The sequence below is a fragment of the Nematolebias whitei genome, chromosome 1 (assembly GCF_014905685.2).
Source record: "Nematolebias whitei isolate Nwh7 chromosome 1, NemWhi1, whole genome shotgun sequence".
NCBI lineage: Eukaryota > Metazoa > Chordata > Actinopteri > Cyprinodontiformes > Rivulidae > Nematolebias > Nematolebias whitei.
The window spans coordinates 29,674,573-29,691,800 of record NC_056498.1 but is presented as its reverse complement, the minus strand read 5'-3'; the positions used below and the strand labels follow the sequence as shown (position 1 = coordinate 29,691,800).

Here is a 17,228-nt window from a genome sequence, read left to right as displayed (position 1 = left end):
GATGGATGGATGGATGGATGGATGGATGGATGGATGGATGGATGGATAAAAAGTCTTGTTTAAAATAGCTGAAACTTGGATATGTATTTCTGCTGTTACAAAATATCATTTTATACATATATTTTACGTTTTTTTTTGTTTTTTTTTTAAACGTATAGTTATTTTATTAATGTATAACATTTTATTATTATTATTATTATTATTATTACAGGTACATAAAACAGAATATCATGATATTCAATAGTTTTTGCTATTCATACTTGAATTCAATTCAGTTTAGTCTTCACCTGCTCTGCCCTTCACCTCTGGAACTCTCTACTGCCAGACCTACGAAACACCACCTCTCTCTCTCTGTTCAAGACTACTCTGAAAACACCTCTTTAGACTACAGCTTATCCTTCTTAGCTTTGTTTTATGCATTTTATATTTCAATTTATTCCTGTTCGTCTTTGCACTGTGTTTGCTTTTACACAATCTTATCTGTTTCTTGCTGTAAAGTGTACTTGGGGACAGCAACAGTGGTGAGATGTGCTAGGAGTGACAGATAGCTTCAAGGTGGAGGTGGGAGTGCATCAAGGCTCGGCTCTGAGCCCCTTCTTGTTTGCTCTGGTGATGGACCGACTAACAGATGAGGTCAGGCAGGAATCCCCGTGGACAATGATGTGTGCAGATGACATTGTGATCTGTGGTGAGAACAGGGAACAGGTGGAAGAGAACTTGGAGAGGTGGAGATATGCACTTGAAAGAAGAGGAATGAAAGTCAGCCGTAGTAAGACAGAGTATGTGTGTGAATGAGAGGGAGGCTGGTGGAACAGTGAGGCTACAAGGAGCAGAGGTCACAAAGGTGCAGGACTTCAAGTACTTGGGGTCCACTGTCCAGGAAAATGGGGAGTGTGGTAAAGAGATGAAGAAGAGAGTTCAGGCAGGATGGAGTGGATGGAGAAAAGTTTCAGGAATGATTTGTGACAAAAGGGGTCAGCAAAGTTCAAAGGAAAAGTTTACAAGTCAGTGGTGAGACCAGCTGTGTTGTTTGTTCTGGAGACAGAGACATGGACAAAAAGACAGGAGAAAGAACTGGAAGCGGCAGAAATGAAAATGTTGAGGTTCTTTTTAGGAGTGACATGGATGGATAAGATTAGGAATGAGATCATCAGAGGTAAAGCACAGGTTGAACAACTGGGAGATAAAGTTAGAGACCAGACTGAGATGGTTTGGACATGTCCAGAGGAGGGACAGTGGGTATACTGGTAGAAGGATGTTAGAAATGCAGCTGCCAGGAAAAAGACAAAGAGGAGATGTATGGATGCAGTTAGAGAGGACATGAAGGTAGTTGGAGTCTGGAAAAAGTGAGATGGAGGATGACTCGCTGTGGAAACCCCTGAAGAGGGAAAAGCTGAAAGAAGAAGGAGAAGAAGAAAAGTAAAATATTTCAAACCTTTATTGTAATTTTGGTGATTATGGCTTACAGATAATGAAAATAAATAAAGTTCTGATATAATAAAGATAACGTTTGTATTGGAAACTGGTGCACACTATGCACAGACAAATTTTATGGGCAACAAATGTCTCATTCCTCAAGTCACTTCTGAACCAAAGATATGTCTGAATTGCCTTACTTGTCAACACCAGTAGAGAACATCAGAGCCTCCACCATATTGAATGTGGCAGAACTGCTTGGTCAACTAATACAAGTGTAGCCCACCTTTACCCTCAGTACTAAGTAAGGGCCTCCTAGATTCTTACATGTAGCATTAAAGACTTGGACTGAAATGGTTTAAAATGGACTGAACTTGATAAAGCACTGTTCTACATGGCACCAAACCATCACTGACTGTGGAAACTTCACATTGGACTTAAAGCAACATTCTGGGCCTCTCCACTCTTCCCCCAGACTTTGGGACCTTGATTTCCAAATTACATGAACATTTACTTTCATCCGAAAAGAGGACATTCAACCACTGAGCAACAGTCTAGTTGTTTGTCTCCTTAGCCAGGTAAGACACTTATGATGTTGTCTCTGGTTCAGGAGTTTTGGTTTTTCATTATCTGTAAGACATAATCATTAAAACTACAAGAAATAAAGGCTCAAAATAATTTTTAAAAATTAAATGACTGATTTTATTCACATGGATTTTGCCCATTTCAAAAATATTAAGGTTTTCTTGCAACATAATAAAAAAACATTTTATTTTTACTTTTAAATTGAATATTTTAGTCACACTACAGTGTCCTTTAAATTTAAAGTTAGAGGCACCAATTAGGAAATTTGGACTCAGATTATTTAAATTTTGGAACAAAAATAAATTTTTACAGGCACCTGTTATTGTTTCTGATCCTGAATATTTTCTTTTATCTCAAGAGTATACTCTACTTCTCTTTGCTGATCTTAACTTCAGTGTGAGCCCTGATCAGAGCAGGCCCTTATGAATGAGAAGTAGACCCGGTCAGTTTGATGAACACGAGACGCAGCAGATGCTAATAGCCCCACGCGCTGTTTTTCTTTACGATCATCCTTCACGTTTAAGCAAATGATCTGTTAATAAATGTTTTTTTTTGTGTGTGTTAAAAAGAAGATGGAAAAAAAAATAACTCGAATCTAGTTTACTCGAGCGCTTGTTGCGCAAAGATACTGCGGCATTTGCTTTATACTCAGTGCCCGCAGTGCATTGTTGTATCACTCCGCTGGGGTTGTGCTGAAAAAAGAAACCCCATCGGTGGAGGCGCTTTTCCAATATAAATGAGATAAAGTCAAACGTGATAGTTTGACTCCTGCTTTTCAGCATCGTTAAGGACACATTTATCTAAATTATATATGTTTTTTACAATATTTGTATATTTTGTGCTTTTATATGACAAAGTGCGCCGCTGATTAGCGCACCCCTTCCTTATGAATTTATATCAAAACAAAATATTTGTAAACAAATGTTTTCCAAAGGGAAGTGAAAAACACTATCCCTTTTATCGCTTTTTGGCTTCCTTTTATTATATATTTGAATAAAACAGTGTTCAATTGTTTTTCCCGTGACGGCGGTTCTTTTCGAGGCTGGTGCACATTTTTTGGCACAACACCGGCAGTGGAAGCGCTCTTTAACCAATCGCGTCAGTGTTTACACCGTCACCTGTCAAACGCACACCCTCCGCAACGATTCTCTTTGAAAGGTATGACATGTTGTGCTTATTTTAATTACTTTTAACTTGCATATATAAACACGATGAGTGGAATCAGAGTTTAATAGCACAAGGCGATAAAACCGGGTGGTTTATTTAAAGAGAAGGAGCTATGGGGACAGCGAGGTTAGCGTCCCCGGAGCTAACGGGACTGGAGCGGGTTATCCTGTCCGCCAGGCTTGTTTTTTAGCCGATTATCGGAAAGTCCTTGCGCCTAATCATCCCTGGCTGAGGTCGCAGCTCCACGACGTGCGTTAGCCCAGCGAAGCAGACTAAGCAGCGTTAGAAACCCTCAGTGTGGGCTTCGGACGGTAGCAAAGGTTAGCATAGATGCTAACAGGAGCAACCATGCAGCGCGTCGTTCATCTCTGCTGGTCGGACTGATGTGGGTTTTAGTTCAAGATGCTCTCTTGTTTCCCCTTTCAATTTATTGTTATGGCTTTTTATTCTCCCAATAAAATCAGGCCACAGTTTTAACTGAGACTTGTCGCCATAGCGACTTGTTTATAACAATTTAATAACAATTAAAATGGATAGAAATCCATTATTATTGGTTCTGTGAAATGAGTCTAGTTGTATTGTTTAATAATTAATGAGCTCTGAATTCAGATTGCGATTTGGGGATCATAAAAAGGACTTGTCCTGTTATCCCTAATTTTATTTGAATTATTTCAATGCAATTTATGAAAACATTCTGGCAGATCCTGATCATCCACTCCATGGTGAGTTCAGGTTGTTTCCATCTGGATGCAGGAATCTGCTGCCCAGATGTAGAACGAACAGACTGATAAACTCATGTATCCCTGTAGTGATCAGGCTTCTCAATGAACAGTGATGATTTCTGTACGGTTATTTTAATGCCTCAATGTCTATTATGGGTGTTTTGTGTGCCTACTGACTGTGAAACAAATTGTCACTCGGGGATAATAAAGATTCTTGAACATTAGAACAGATTGCAATTATCTATAAATTGTGTGAACTTGTATTTTATTCACAATGGAGCAAAGTAATCATATGGAAGGTTGAAGACAAGAAATTGTACAATTTTTTTTTTTAAATCAAACAAAGTGGTTTTTAATTTGATGGCTGCGCCACATCTAAAGAAAAGTAAATAATGTCATAACTGCATGGCTTCAGGAACATTTCCCCAAATCAGTGTTTTGAACCACAGTTAGCTGTGGCATCCATAAATGCTGGTTAAAGCTCTATCAGACAAAGAAGAAGCCGTATGCAAACGGTATCTATAAATGCTGCCGTCTCTATAGACCAAAGCTCGTTTCAAATGGACTGAGGCAAAGTAGGAAACCGTTCTGTGATCAGATGAATCAAAATTTGAAATTGTTTTGGGGAAATCAGATGCTGCGTCCTCTGTACTAAAAAGGAGAGGGACCGTCTGATCTGTTCTCAGAGCGCAGTTAAGAAGCCTGCCTCGCTGATGGTATGTGGGTGCATTAGTGTATCTGAACATGGGCAGCTTACACATCTGGAAAGGTACCATGAATGCAGAAAATTATGTTCAGGCTTTAGAACAACATCTGCGCAAAGATGATCCAGGACAGCTGAACAGCTAGAATCCTCCTCCATCAGACAAAAATGGGACGGTCGCCTACAAAACCTCCAACATCTCAGGTCCTAAACCGTTTACAATGTTGTTAAAAGACATGGGGATCTTTCCGCAGTGGTAAACATGGCTCTGTCCAACCTTATTTTTTTTTTCTGTGATGATGCCATCAAATTCAAAATTTCCCTTTTTAAGGGACAATTTCTTAATTTAAGCATTTCCATTGTAAATAAAATATGGGTTTATAAAAGTTTCCAAATCATTCTGTTCTCTACATTTTACACAACATCCCAACTTTGAGTCGTGGTTGTAGTTTAATTTTTTACGGGTCGTCTCTGTCGTTGTACTTTAGGTGTGTTACTGTTGTAATAATAAACAGCGTTACCTGACTGGTTTTATTCGCGCCCTTTGTCACGTTTTGTGATTTCTATGAAACCACTTATGATGTTTGATTTGCTGATTTATTTTGAATCAGAAATGTTTGACCATGGCACCTTTTTTTTTTTTTTTTTTTGCTGCTAAGTTCAAGTTCATTAATCTTTATTGTCCCCAAGGGGCAATTTGTTTCACAATCAGTAGGCACACAAAACGTCCATACAAGGCATTGAGACATTAAAATAATTGTCCAGAAATCACCATTGTTCGTTGAGAAGCCGGATCACTACAGGGATAAATGAGATTTTCAGTCTGTTCATCCTACACCTGGGCAGATACCTGCGTCCAGATGGAACCTGAACTCACCATGGAGTGGTGTTATGGCCCCTGGCCTCTAGAGGCTGTGCAGTCTCTCTCTTTGTTGATGCAGATTCAGGTGTGGGAGCACACTCAGCTGATTGGCTGCCAGGAGGACAGCTGCAGAACATCAGCACCATTGGACCAGCAGGAGATTGGTGTGGCAATCAGATGATGATGATGATGATGATGATGATGAGGTCCACCTGCACCCTATAAAAGGCTCTTGGAATCATTCCTTCAGTGAGCTGTTCTAGGCAGAAGTTTTGTATAGCTGACCCACACTTTGGTTGTTGTAGCCTTTTGAGGACTGTTTGGGCAACTTTAGAGTATTTTGTACTCCTGATCCCTTTTTGCTCTCAGCAGCTTAGTTTTGAGTTTGACTGGTTGTTTCAAATTCAGAGACTTGTACTTGGAAAGTTTTTGAACCTTTTAATGTCTTTTGTTTGGGTTGTTTTGAGTCCGGACTAGACTGACTTGTTTGGTTTTTATTTTTATTTAATTGTTGAGGCAGCATTTAGTATATTTTTGTTGGGTCAAAGAGTATTTGTCTGTGGAACATTTTTCTTTGTAATAAACCCCTTTATAAAAATCAATCAACTCCATCTTTTTTCCTCTGGACACATTTGATGTTACAACCCCTGATACCGTAGACCTGGAGGCGTAACAGTGGATGATCAGGATCTGCCAGAATAAGCCTGGCCTTGTTCACTGACCTCGACTTGTGGAGGTCAGTGAGGTTCTATGCCAGCAGTTTTGTTGGAAGGAAATCAAAGCCCATCAGGTGCTCAAATCATTTTGGAGTTAACAAAACCGAACGCTGTCTCTTTTTTTTTAGTTTTTTTATTCAAAAAAAGCAAACAAAACATTTTTTTAAACAGGTGCGTAGAAGAAGGCTGAACAAATCCATAAAATAAAAACTGAATGCAACTCTTGCTCAGAGTTAAACTTGGGGCGGATGCCATCATCAGGAAGAACTTTGAGGCAGTGAACCAAAATATTTCTACCGCAGGAGTCAAGTTGTGTCGTTTCACTTTTTACATGTAAAATAAAAACGGCTGTAGTCATTCCATATTTACCGGTATTTAGTGTTTTTCATTGATGACTGTTTAAATCATCAGAAACCACTCTCAGATGTGCTGACAGATGATTAGCAGCTATTTCTTGATTTGTAGCTTAACGGCAGTGGACGTTGGTATCGTATTTTTTGGCCTATACAGATTTTGCAAAATTTGCATGCTCTGCAACTTAAATACTGTACCAAAGCTACATATTTATGGATTTTTTCCATATTTATATAAACCAATTTTTGGCTGAGATATGACCGTTTTCATTCTGACTGAAAATATTGAACACTACCATTTTCAGCTGCTAGATGGCAGTCGAGAAGTATGGCATGCTGTTGTATCATGTAATGGGTAAAAATGGCTATTAATGACACAATCAGCTTGCAGTGTTTCCCCTACGTTATACAAGCGGGGCGCCCCGCCCCGTCAACAGAACCGAGCGCCCCGTCTACCGAACCCCACCCCAAACCACCTTTTGGCACTGACGTAACGCTCAACTAGCGACTCGCAATGCAAGTGTGCTAGCTACAAAGCTAATGACAGCCTCTTCCCGCATGCTGAATCCTCATGCAGAACGCACCGTCAAAGTGCATTTATTAAGCAAACGTTAGACTGAGACACACCTTTTTAGAGCAAACAAATAATTGTTTTTAAGTGTTAATCTTGTTAAATTCTTGTTAAAGTCCTCCCGTGCACACCCCTGCAGCCGCCATTTGGCAGCCAATCGATTTCAGGCACAACACCGGCCCACATTTCCAGGTTGTCGGCAGTGACACATAGTAGATGTGACGTATACAGCGAAGCGACATATTTATGGATTTTTCCACTTTATTAGACATTTTTGGACTGATGCGACTTATAGGGTGATGTGATGTTTACGGCAGAAAATACGTTAATCACAAGGATCTGAATGACTTCAGGAGAGAAGAATTGCTTTAGGGTCAGAGCATCTCCAAATTGATTCGTGTGTTTGGTGTTCCTGGTTTGCAGAGTTCACCGGACATTTGTCAGAGTCGTGGGAGTTTGAGGAATATTGTTTTGTTTGTAGGGATGAGGAACAGCTTAAAACCTTGAGCTCTCGCACACGCATGCACCCGATCACGAAGCACTAAAGAAGGCATCGTTTATGATTTATTATTTGTAGAAGAAAGAGATAACGTAAAAAATGAAGGGTGTTTGAGGTGTAACTTCAGTTTAGCTACAGTTTAATAACCTGAGTGTGATTTTTTTTAGACGAAAACGTTACAAAATGAAGGCCCAGCTTTCCTTGAAGGAACGCACATCGTCCAATGTTTTATGTCCAGGTTTTAAAATCATCCTTTAAGAAACGGCAGAAATGATGGTCGTTTCAGTCCACTTTTGACAGCGGGGATTTGTTTGTGTTTTGCGAATGATTGCTAAGGTTTGTTGGCTGTGGCGGTCATCTTGAATCACACCGACTCCAGAAGTTAAACAGCTGTAGATGCACATGCATGCTTACTTTCTGAGAGACTCATTAAAACCTGTGTATAGAGAGTTGCTAACAGACACACACAGAGAGACTCGGATCAGAACAAAATAGCTTTAACTTTAGTTTAGCTGTCTCTGACCTGGCTGTAATTGTTTGTCATGTAGTTTGTTGTAATTTGTCCTTGTGTAGTTCGAAGGTATTACCAGGAAAAGCTGTTGTTTGTTGGATGGTTCAAACTCTTTGGTCGGGTTCACCCCAAATGATTTGGGCATAAATGATCAATTAGTCTTTATATACTGCAAATGCTGCGTCGTAGCCCGGATCTAAAGCAGGAGTTTCAGAGGGGAAGCATGATGGATTGAAACTGGCTGAAGATCACTGGAGAGGGCTTTATTGTGGAAGTTAGACACAAACCACTCGTGTGAATGTTTATGAACCATTGTGATCCATTTTTCTTCCGTACGTTTTTCAGCATCTTTCTCATTCCACAAGTTTTGTGCCATTTCCACAAATCATAAATCAAAACGTTCGGCTCGTTCAGGCTCTGACTTTTGATTATGGTGCAACTGTAGCTTCTTGAAATGTTTAGCCTTTTCAGCCACTTTTTTTTCTCATAGAAAATGATTTGAGCTCATTTTACATCCTTCAGATCTTTAGCTCTGTTTACAACCTTTAACTTCTGCTTTCACATTTTGTTCTGCTTCAGCTTCTTGTGCAAATTTAAACTATTTTTAGCTATTTTCAGCTAATTTTAGCTGTTTATTCAGCTGTTTTGTGCTCCTTTCAGATTCTTTCTGCTAACCACAACGTCTTTGTGCTTCTAACGTCTTTCTGCTAATTTCAGCTTATTTCTGCAAGTTTCAGCCTTTTCTGCTATTTCAGCAAATTTTTAGACCTAACGTATCTCTCTGCCCCCCGTCGATAGAAACTGGCAGTAATGTAGCGCTAAGCTAGCAGGCGGGCAACACAAATGTGTCTCCGTCCCCCCCAACAAAAATGCCATATGACGAGTGCCCCACCAAGGGAACTGATCTAGGGGAAACACTGATGTTATCAATCTACTTTGGTCTTGGCTCCATTCAAACCAGCCATTAGGTCAGAATTTAACTCCATCTCGCCAAACTAAGGTCAGTGAAAGAGTTGTTAGCAACAGGTAAGATATTTATAGTTATAAAAGTTTATACCTTTTTACAGAACCCCAGTTCAAAAGACCCTATGTCTTTAAGGCAGCTGTCTCGAGGAGTCCCACATGGTTTCTGTAACACTGAACTTCATTTTGTTTTATTAAAGCGTTTTGGGATTTCTCGATGCAGCTTCGCGTCAATTAAAGCGACTTGCAGTCGAGCCGTGTTGTAAAAGTCGAACATTTTCAGACGCATTTTGCAGGTTTGAAAAGTTCTGAACTCGGGAGAGAAAAGAAAATATAAAAATATCTGAGGTTGTCAGATGTTTTTTTTTTTGTTGCAGTGCAGTATTTCGTGGCAGTCCCCCCTTCAAATATCCTGAGCAAGAAACTGTTTAATTGCGGAGAGCTTGGGAGGAAGGAGGGTGGGGGGTAAAAACGAAGGAGGATTGTGAATCTTATCCAGGCAGTGTAAGGTGCAGTGCAGTGTGGGTGTTTACAACGTTAAGCCAGCCTTCGCGCTGAAGATCTATTTGATATACGGTGTTCACTTTCAGTCTTTGTTGTTTGCCTCCCAGGAGCTGAAACACACACTCACACTGAAGCGCCGACGGTAGCCGCTAACTGGACGGACTTTCTGGTAATCGACCTTTTGCAGGTGAGTTTGGGCTCATTTGTGTGGCACAGGTAGAACCGAGCACCTGAATTATTATTTTTTTAAACAGTTTAAACTTTCGTTGATGCATCCTTTAGATCAGGGGTCTGCAACCTTTTAAATCCAAAGAGCCATTCTACCTTTACTGAACAAAATGTGTGTAGAGCCGCAAAACCTGCGGTTCTAGACAATGATGATTATCAACTGGTGGCTTATGGGCCACTTCAAATTCGTATCAAGGTTTTTTTTTTTTTTTTTTTTCCAGCTAGTGGGATAAAACAAAAATTATATAATGAATTTGAACATTTATTAATGATTTTACATTTTAGGGCTAAAGAAAAGACCGCATTCGTGTAAACAAGGGGAAAAATACATATTTCATTCAAATTTAACCCTGCACTCTGCAGGTTTATGCGAGTCTTTTAATTTTAGAAAAATAAAAATAATTATGCATCCCACTTTAAAGTAATAAAGCATCACTTTAAAGTGTGTAAATACTGGGCCATTTTGTTGGATATGTAATTTAACATTAACGTTTTAATTTAAAAACACATTTTTTTAATTTACCTTAACGTTAATTACCGTATTTTTCAGACTATAAGGCGCACTTAAATTTGTTTAATTTTCTGAAAAGTCAACAGTGAGCCTTATGTATTCATTCTGGTTATGCTTACTGACCTCGAACTGTTTTTATGTGGTACACGGCGCTCAAAAATCTGTCAAAATGTTTTAGTTTTGCTTAATGCGCCTTATAACCCGGTGCGCCGTATAGACCCAATCAATCAACCAATCCATTACTCACCTTATTTCTTCTAGGCAGCGTGTCCTAAAGGTATTCCAAAGAATTTCTGGTGGATTTGAGACAAAGATCCCTCTGTAAGGTCGGAAGTCGGATAAATGACGTAGCTGAATCCAATCATAATTTTCTCCTTGTTTTAGTAATTTATTTTAAACGTTTGCACATAAGCTGCTAAATCTTGCCATTTCTTTTTACTGGGGGTATAAAAACCACTGAGTTTACATTTTGCATTATGTTTGGTCACAGCTTCAAGGAGCCGCAGACCAAGGACCAAAGAGTCGCAGGCTGCAGACCCCTGCTTTAGAAGGATATTTTAATTGTTTTAAGTTTGAGTTACCAGCAAGAAAACATTTTGCAGATCTGAATATTCTTGCACCAAGGAGAGCAGACAGTAAGGCTTGTAGCTCAGCGGTCAGTGCCCTGTAATCCTGAGGCTGCCGGTTTGATTCCAGGTTGTGTCAAGAACGGCGTTCAGCGTAAAACAATTTCCGCTTCTTTCGTGTAGCGACCTCTAAAGAAGGGAACAGCCGAAAGGCGAACGGCAGAGAACGGACGGTAGCGTTTCAGGGGAACGTTTTGCTGGAGCGTAGAAATAACGCAAAGTCACTTTTGAGATTGCGTCATGGTCCGGCAAAAAATAATAAAAGAGTAAATTATCCTAAAAATTAAATGCATCATGAAGAAAATTACTAGCTCCTGGTAGCGTTATTTTGGCTTTGAAAACGAGTGTTTAAAAAAAGTAAGATTAGTAGAAAATATGCAACAACCAAAAAAACGTTGTCGTCTGCGAAGATCTGCAGGTTTAGAAACCCTCCTGTTATTGTCAGGATGCGCACGGGGCTGGCGTATCAGACGACTGTCGGCAGCGGTTGTTTTTAGCCTCAGACATGCTCCTGATGTTGTGATGAACCTCCCCCCCCCCGGAGGCTTCTGTGGATCGGCGTGTTTGTCTGAGGCTTGTAACCCGTTAATTGGAGCATCTCAGGTGTAGCAGTGCCACAGAGGCAGCGAGGTTCTCCTGGGTCTTGCGGAGAACAGTCACAGGGGGAAGAAGAGAACTTCTGATGACTTTCGCAGATCATCCAGACATTAATGTTGCGACACGTTACGCATGTGCAGCAGCTCGTTTCTTCGTGTGTTAATAGGTTTTGTTAGCTGAAACGCTTTTTGTAACGCTCACGTGTTTGTTTTCAGTGGATAAGTGGAATAAGACTTGAACCATGAGCTCAGTGGCAGTGTTGACCCCGGAGAGCTTTGAGGAGCATCGCAGTGGTCTCAAAGACCAGGAGATTACTGGTAACGTCCCTCCATCCTTTGTTAGGAAAGATTCTTCCACACATTTGCTGTTTATTGTTATTTCTGAAGCAGCTGCGGTAAAAAAAAAAGCTATGATTTATGTTATTACTATTATCATGCTATGATTGTTCAAATCTAACCTCAAGTGAACAAAAAGGCACAACTGAACTCACGGTGTCATTATTTAATATATTAACAACAGCAAGACAGTCTGGGTCAGACACTGACTGGTTTCATTTAGTCAGTTCCAGAATCATTGTACAGCTTCCATTAAAGCTGCAAAACGTAACTACTTTTTATCCTAGACCTCCAAAGATCTAAATAAGGGGTTCTCAAACTTTTTGGTTTCAGGGACCCCCCTCATGTTTATTAAATAATTTTCTTCAATTTGTCTCTTTAATGCAATGGAAATATTTGTGTAACATAAATACTTAGGGTTCAACAAGGTTCTTTGTCATTCCCATCACGTATGGTACATGAGGTGGAACGAAATTGTGTACTCAAGGTCTCAGTTACACTCAAAAATAGCAAAAAATATAAAGTATAAAAAGAAACGGTATATAAGGATCTAAGATATATGATAATACCTGTTCTTAAATAGTGTTAATATAATTTTTACTTTTAAACATGGGATATTTTTCATTCAAGACACGATTAACATTTTTTTATTTCAACTTCCAAAAATTACAGTTTTGAGAAAAGTAGCAGTATCAAAAACCACTTTAAAACTTTACCTATTCATTTAATGAACATAATAAATGTATTACCACTTCTTCAAATTATTACAGAAAACTCTTTACATAAAAGTGAACAGAATCATAACAGCAGTAGTCAGACCAAGTAACAGGGCTTAATTTGTAAAATGATCGATGCCAGAATGAAAATATTGTAGCCGGGGTGGGGTCTTTTTTCTGATTTTGATTAAAGTAGATGTGATTTCCTGCAGTTTTAGTGTATTTGAACAAGCTGTTAAACATCTACAGTACATGCCTGTTAAACAAAAAAAAAGTAAAATAAAATAAAAATATATATATTTTTTTTTGGTGGACCCCCAAGCACCAGCTCCCGGGGGTCCAGGGACCCCAGTTTGAGAACTACTGATCTAAATGACCCTAAAAGATTCTGGAAATCTATCAAATCACTTTCTGGCAGCTCCCATTCATCGGACCTGCCACCACAATTACTTGTTAATAACTCTGTTCCTGTGTCAGCTGTCGAGCACGAGCTCCTAAATTGTTTCAATAGATATTTTGTTGCCTCTAACTCCTTGTTTGCCAGTTACTAATGGAAATCCACTTACTTTTCATTTTGTCTGCTTCTATACGATTGTTTTATTGTTGTGTGTACCTCTGTGGTTTTGGTTTAAAACTGGTCTGTGTGAGAATGTCCACTATGATTTAGTGGCTTTTTAATAAATTTTCAGTGCTATCAAAAATTTTTTTTTCTTCATTAAATTACTCTCATTCATTTTTGTTAAACACTTTGGTAACAGCTTCTGTTTTAAATGTGCTTTATAAATAAAGTTGACTTGACTTTTAAAACCCCCTTTAGCAGCAGGAACTCTCAGTAGTGGTTTACTGAAGGACTTCATTAGTCTGTCATATGGTTGTGGAGGAATTGTGGCCCACTCTTTTATCCAACACTTCTTCGGTTCATTGAGATTTTCAGAAATTTGTTTCTGCTCAGCTCTCTGAAGGTCCCGCCACAACATTTCAATGAGGCAGGGGTCTGGACTTTGACGGGACCGCTGCAACACCTTAATTTTGTTTTTCAGTCATTCCATTGTAGCTTAGCTGCTGTGTTTGGTATCATTGTCCTGTTTTATGGCCCGGTTTGGTCCACACTTCAGCTGTTGGACAGATGATCTCACGTCTGACTCGAGAACACTTTGGTCTACAGAGGATGTGGACTCAGAGACTTTAAAGTGCCCAAATCATTGGCCCTCCACCACGGTGCTTGACAGTTGTTGTAAAGTACATGTGTTGTTTAGTTTTCTCCAAGCATGGTGCTGTGCATTATGGGTAAACATCTCTATTTTGGTCTAATTTTCTTCCAGAAGTCTTCAGAAGTTCATTCAGATACAACTTGACAAACTAAACTCAATCTGCCTCATTCTTTTTACAGAGACGTTTTCTCCAAACGAGCTAAACTTCAGTGTTTTTCTAATTGTCCTGTCATGAACTTTGATTTTTGACCTTTGAACTGCGGCCTGTAGAGTCTGAGGTGGAGCTCTTAAAATCTTTGGGATCATTTCTTTTAGCATCGCACGACTGACCTTGTGGTGAATTTGTTGGGACGTCCACTCCTGGGAAGATAGACGGCTGATTTAAACGTTCCACTTGTGAATATTAATAGTTTTGGAAATGACCTTTGACCCTTCCTAGATTAATGGGCAGCAACAATTGCTTCTCTTAAGGTCATTGCTGATGTCTTTCCACTTTGGCATTGTGTTAACACACACCTGTCTACTCCAGAGCAGCAAACTGATGAATCTCCTGCAGTTGCAGAGGTGACCACACTGAAGATGAGCAAACAGCTCCTGGCTGCGAATGTTCCCTTAAAATTTTATTGAAGCAACAAGGATGAACTTAGTTTTTTATTTTATTATTTTGGCTTCATTTCTGTTTCATAGGTAACAGCATAGTTAAATGTGTTGTGTGTTTTTGTTCACTTGAGGTTAACTTTGAATAATTTGGTAACATTATTTTCATGTCATCCTGATACATAAACCCTAGGACTGAAAGAGAGTGGACTTTATTTTAATTTTTTTTTTGTCTTACCGAGTGCCTCTTTGTAATGTTAGAAAAACTCCTGTTTGTTCGTTTGATTCCTTTGCCTACTTTTTGTTGTTTATCTCGGCCTCTCTGGGCCAGGTTGCGTCTTGGAGGATGAGGCCTACATTCCCACCTATTTGGAGGCCTTCCCTCCGCTGCCGGAGAAGGGGGCTCCGGGGGAAAAGACCGGAGAGCCGGTTTCGGCTTGGGGGAGCAAGATCAGGCCCATCAAAGCCTCCGTTATCACCCAGGTAAGTAGAGTCGCTGTAGTATCCACACAGAAAGACTTAAACACTTCAAGACTGAAACAATGCATCTCACGAGTCTCTTCCATTCAGGTGTTCCATGTGCCCCTGGAGGAGCGGCGCTACAAGGACAACAGCCAGTTTGGTGAGGGAGAGGAAGCCAAAGTGTGCCTGGACATCATGCAGAGAACCGGAGCGCACATCGAGCTGTCCCTGGCGAAGGACCAGGGCCTGTCCATCATGGTTACTGGGAAACTGGACTCGGTTATGAAGGCTCGCAAGGAAATCGTAGCTCGCCTGCAGACACAGGTAAACTAATCCGTAGACTTGTCTGCATATTCAACAGCGTGACGTTTTGGAACTCTGGGGTTGGAGAAAAAAAAAGGTTCAAGTATTCAAGATGGTCCATGCAGCTTTTTTAGCGTTTTGTTTTTAGCTGTTATTAACAAACAACACGTGTAGTAAATAAGTGCACGCTATAGACCAGAGAGGTCGAACTCTGGCATTCAGGGACCGCTGTCGAGCATGTTTTAGATCTCCTTAAGCTTACCTGACTTAAATAAATGATTTAAATAAATCTACAGACATCCACTTTAAAAAATAACAGAAAACTTAAAGAAGTTGATTTACATCTATGTACTAGCATAACATTTATTATAATTTTAGACTAAATTTTTTCTCCCGTGGGCTTGACTCAGCCTTACTCAGGTCAATACAGTGCAGGTTCTTTTCCCCTTGATTATGACGATTTTACGATGTGACAAACTTTGAATTTTAAGTTGGAAGACAAAAGTCGATCGATGCATCTGGACAGCAAAGGGTTAACCCTTCACAAAGCTGCTTCAACCGGAAATGTGGGCGTGGCAGAGAGCCGCAGGTGGCAGAGAGTGGAGATCATGACAGGCTGCAGAGGGAGCTTCTCCCTGCACCTAATGATTTAGCAGGTGCTAAATCATTTAAAATAATTTATTTTAAATGAACAATCTATGCCGCTCGTGTGGCACATCCATCAATCAGCCAGTTGTGTGTCACGTCCAGTCTTACTTTGAAAAACCAGGAAAGAGCGAGTCCGCAAAAGTCGAACCGTGAAGTAGCGAGGGACTACTGTAAATGTAATTTAGAAGTTTTAAACTACTGTACTTAAAAGTCGTATTTATTTACAGTATTCTGTAGTAAAGTTGCATATATGCAACTTCAAAGTGCTTATTTTATTCCACTAACCAAATGTGATCTTGATTAAAATTATTGCTTGGACAAGAAGAGATTAAAGTTAAAAAGATCATTTTTCATGCATCTTTATTCTGCTAAAGTGTATTTGCGCAAATTCTTAGTTGTAATTTCTTTAAATATCGTCAATAGATAAAGGTATCAAGGTTACCTGCTGCGCATGGCTTTGTGTTTACAGACAAGTTAACGTTCTGAACTCAGATTTTCTTTACATCTAATGTGATGCTCAATAATCAGTGATGTAATCTGGATAGAAAGGGCATCAGTTTTCTCAAATGTCTCCCATGAATGTGAAATTTTGATGCCAAGTCAATCTATAGGTGTTTAGAGAGCGTCCTTTTGAAAAACTCTGTGCAGGCGGGTCGGCTAAGGACAAAAAGTTGAGCTAAAAAATTGACCGTCAGCTCCCAGAGGCGGCCCTTTCAAACATGCTGAGCTCTGCTTCAGCTGATGCGCGGGTTCAGCTGAGCTGCAGTTCTTCATACAACATTGCAGAAAAACAGAGCCCTCTTTAAACGGATGATTGATTTTGTTTTCTAAAATCTCACACGGATTTTTAATCAAATTTTATGGAACAGTGAGTCAGTTAAGATTAAAAAATCGTTATGGTTCATGTGTTCAAATCAGAAGCCGCAAAGTGTCGTTTCCCCCGTGGAGAGACGCTAACTCACATGTTCCCTCCTCCTCCAGGCTTCTGCTACGGTCGCCATCCCCAAAGAGCACCATCGTTTTGTCATCGGTAAGAACGGTGAGAAGCTGCAGGAGCTGGAGCTGAAGACCGCCACCAAGATCGCTATTCCACGACCCGACGACCCAAGCGCCAACATCCGCATCACCGGCACCAAGGAGGGCATCGAGAAGGCTCGCCACGAAATCCTTCTGATTTCGGCTGAACAGGTTCGCAAAACAAATTCTCTCAGGGTTTAAAAAAAATCAGGATGGATTTTAATGAAACTGTCAGGAAGTAATCATTGAATCTTCCTCTTACCTTTGTTCAGCCTAATTCATGATGGCCACCAAAGCAATGGCTGTAACAAAGTCCATGCTCAATAATCCAGGTATAAAATTCAACATTTTTCAGTCGGGTCATCTGGACAGTTTCTTTTTTTGTGCTGAAACGTTTCGCCTTCG

General features: G+C 40.0%; 1 protein-coding gene across 1 annotated transcript in view; it reads left to right on the top strand.

Moving 5' to 3' along the window:
• Window positions 1–3,103: 3,103 nt before the first annotated feature.
• Window positions 3,104–17,228, top strand: part of hdlbpb (high density lipoprotein binding protein b) — a 43,196-nt gene continuing 29,071 nt past the window's right edge. Inside the window, exons 1-6 of the mRNA XM_037676326.1 lie at window positions 3,104–3,159; window positions 9,680–9,759; window positions 11,750–11,851; window positions 14,725–14,876; window positions 14,964–15,179; window positions 16,788–16,994. Of these exons, the coding sequence (XP_037532254.1) occupies window positions 11,776–11,851; window positions 14,725–14,876; window positions 14,964–15,179; window positions 16,788–16,994 (651 nt within the window). The 5' untranslated portion in view covers window positions 3,104–3,159; window positions 9,680–9,759; window positions 11,750–11,775. The remainder of the gene's footprint in view (window positions 3,160–9,679; window positions 9,760–11,749; window positions 11,852–14,724; window positions 14,877–14,963; window positions 15,180–16,787; window positions 16,995–17,228) is intronic.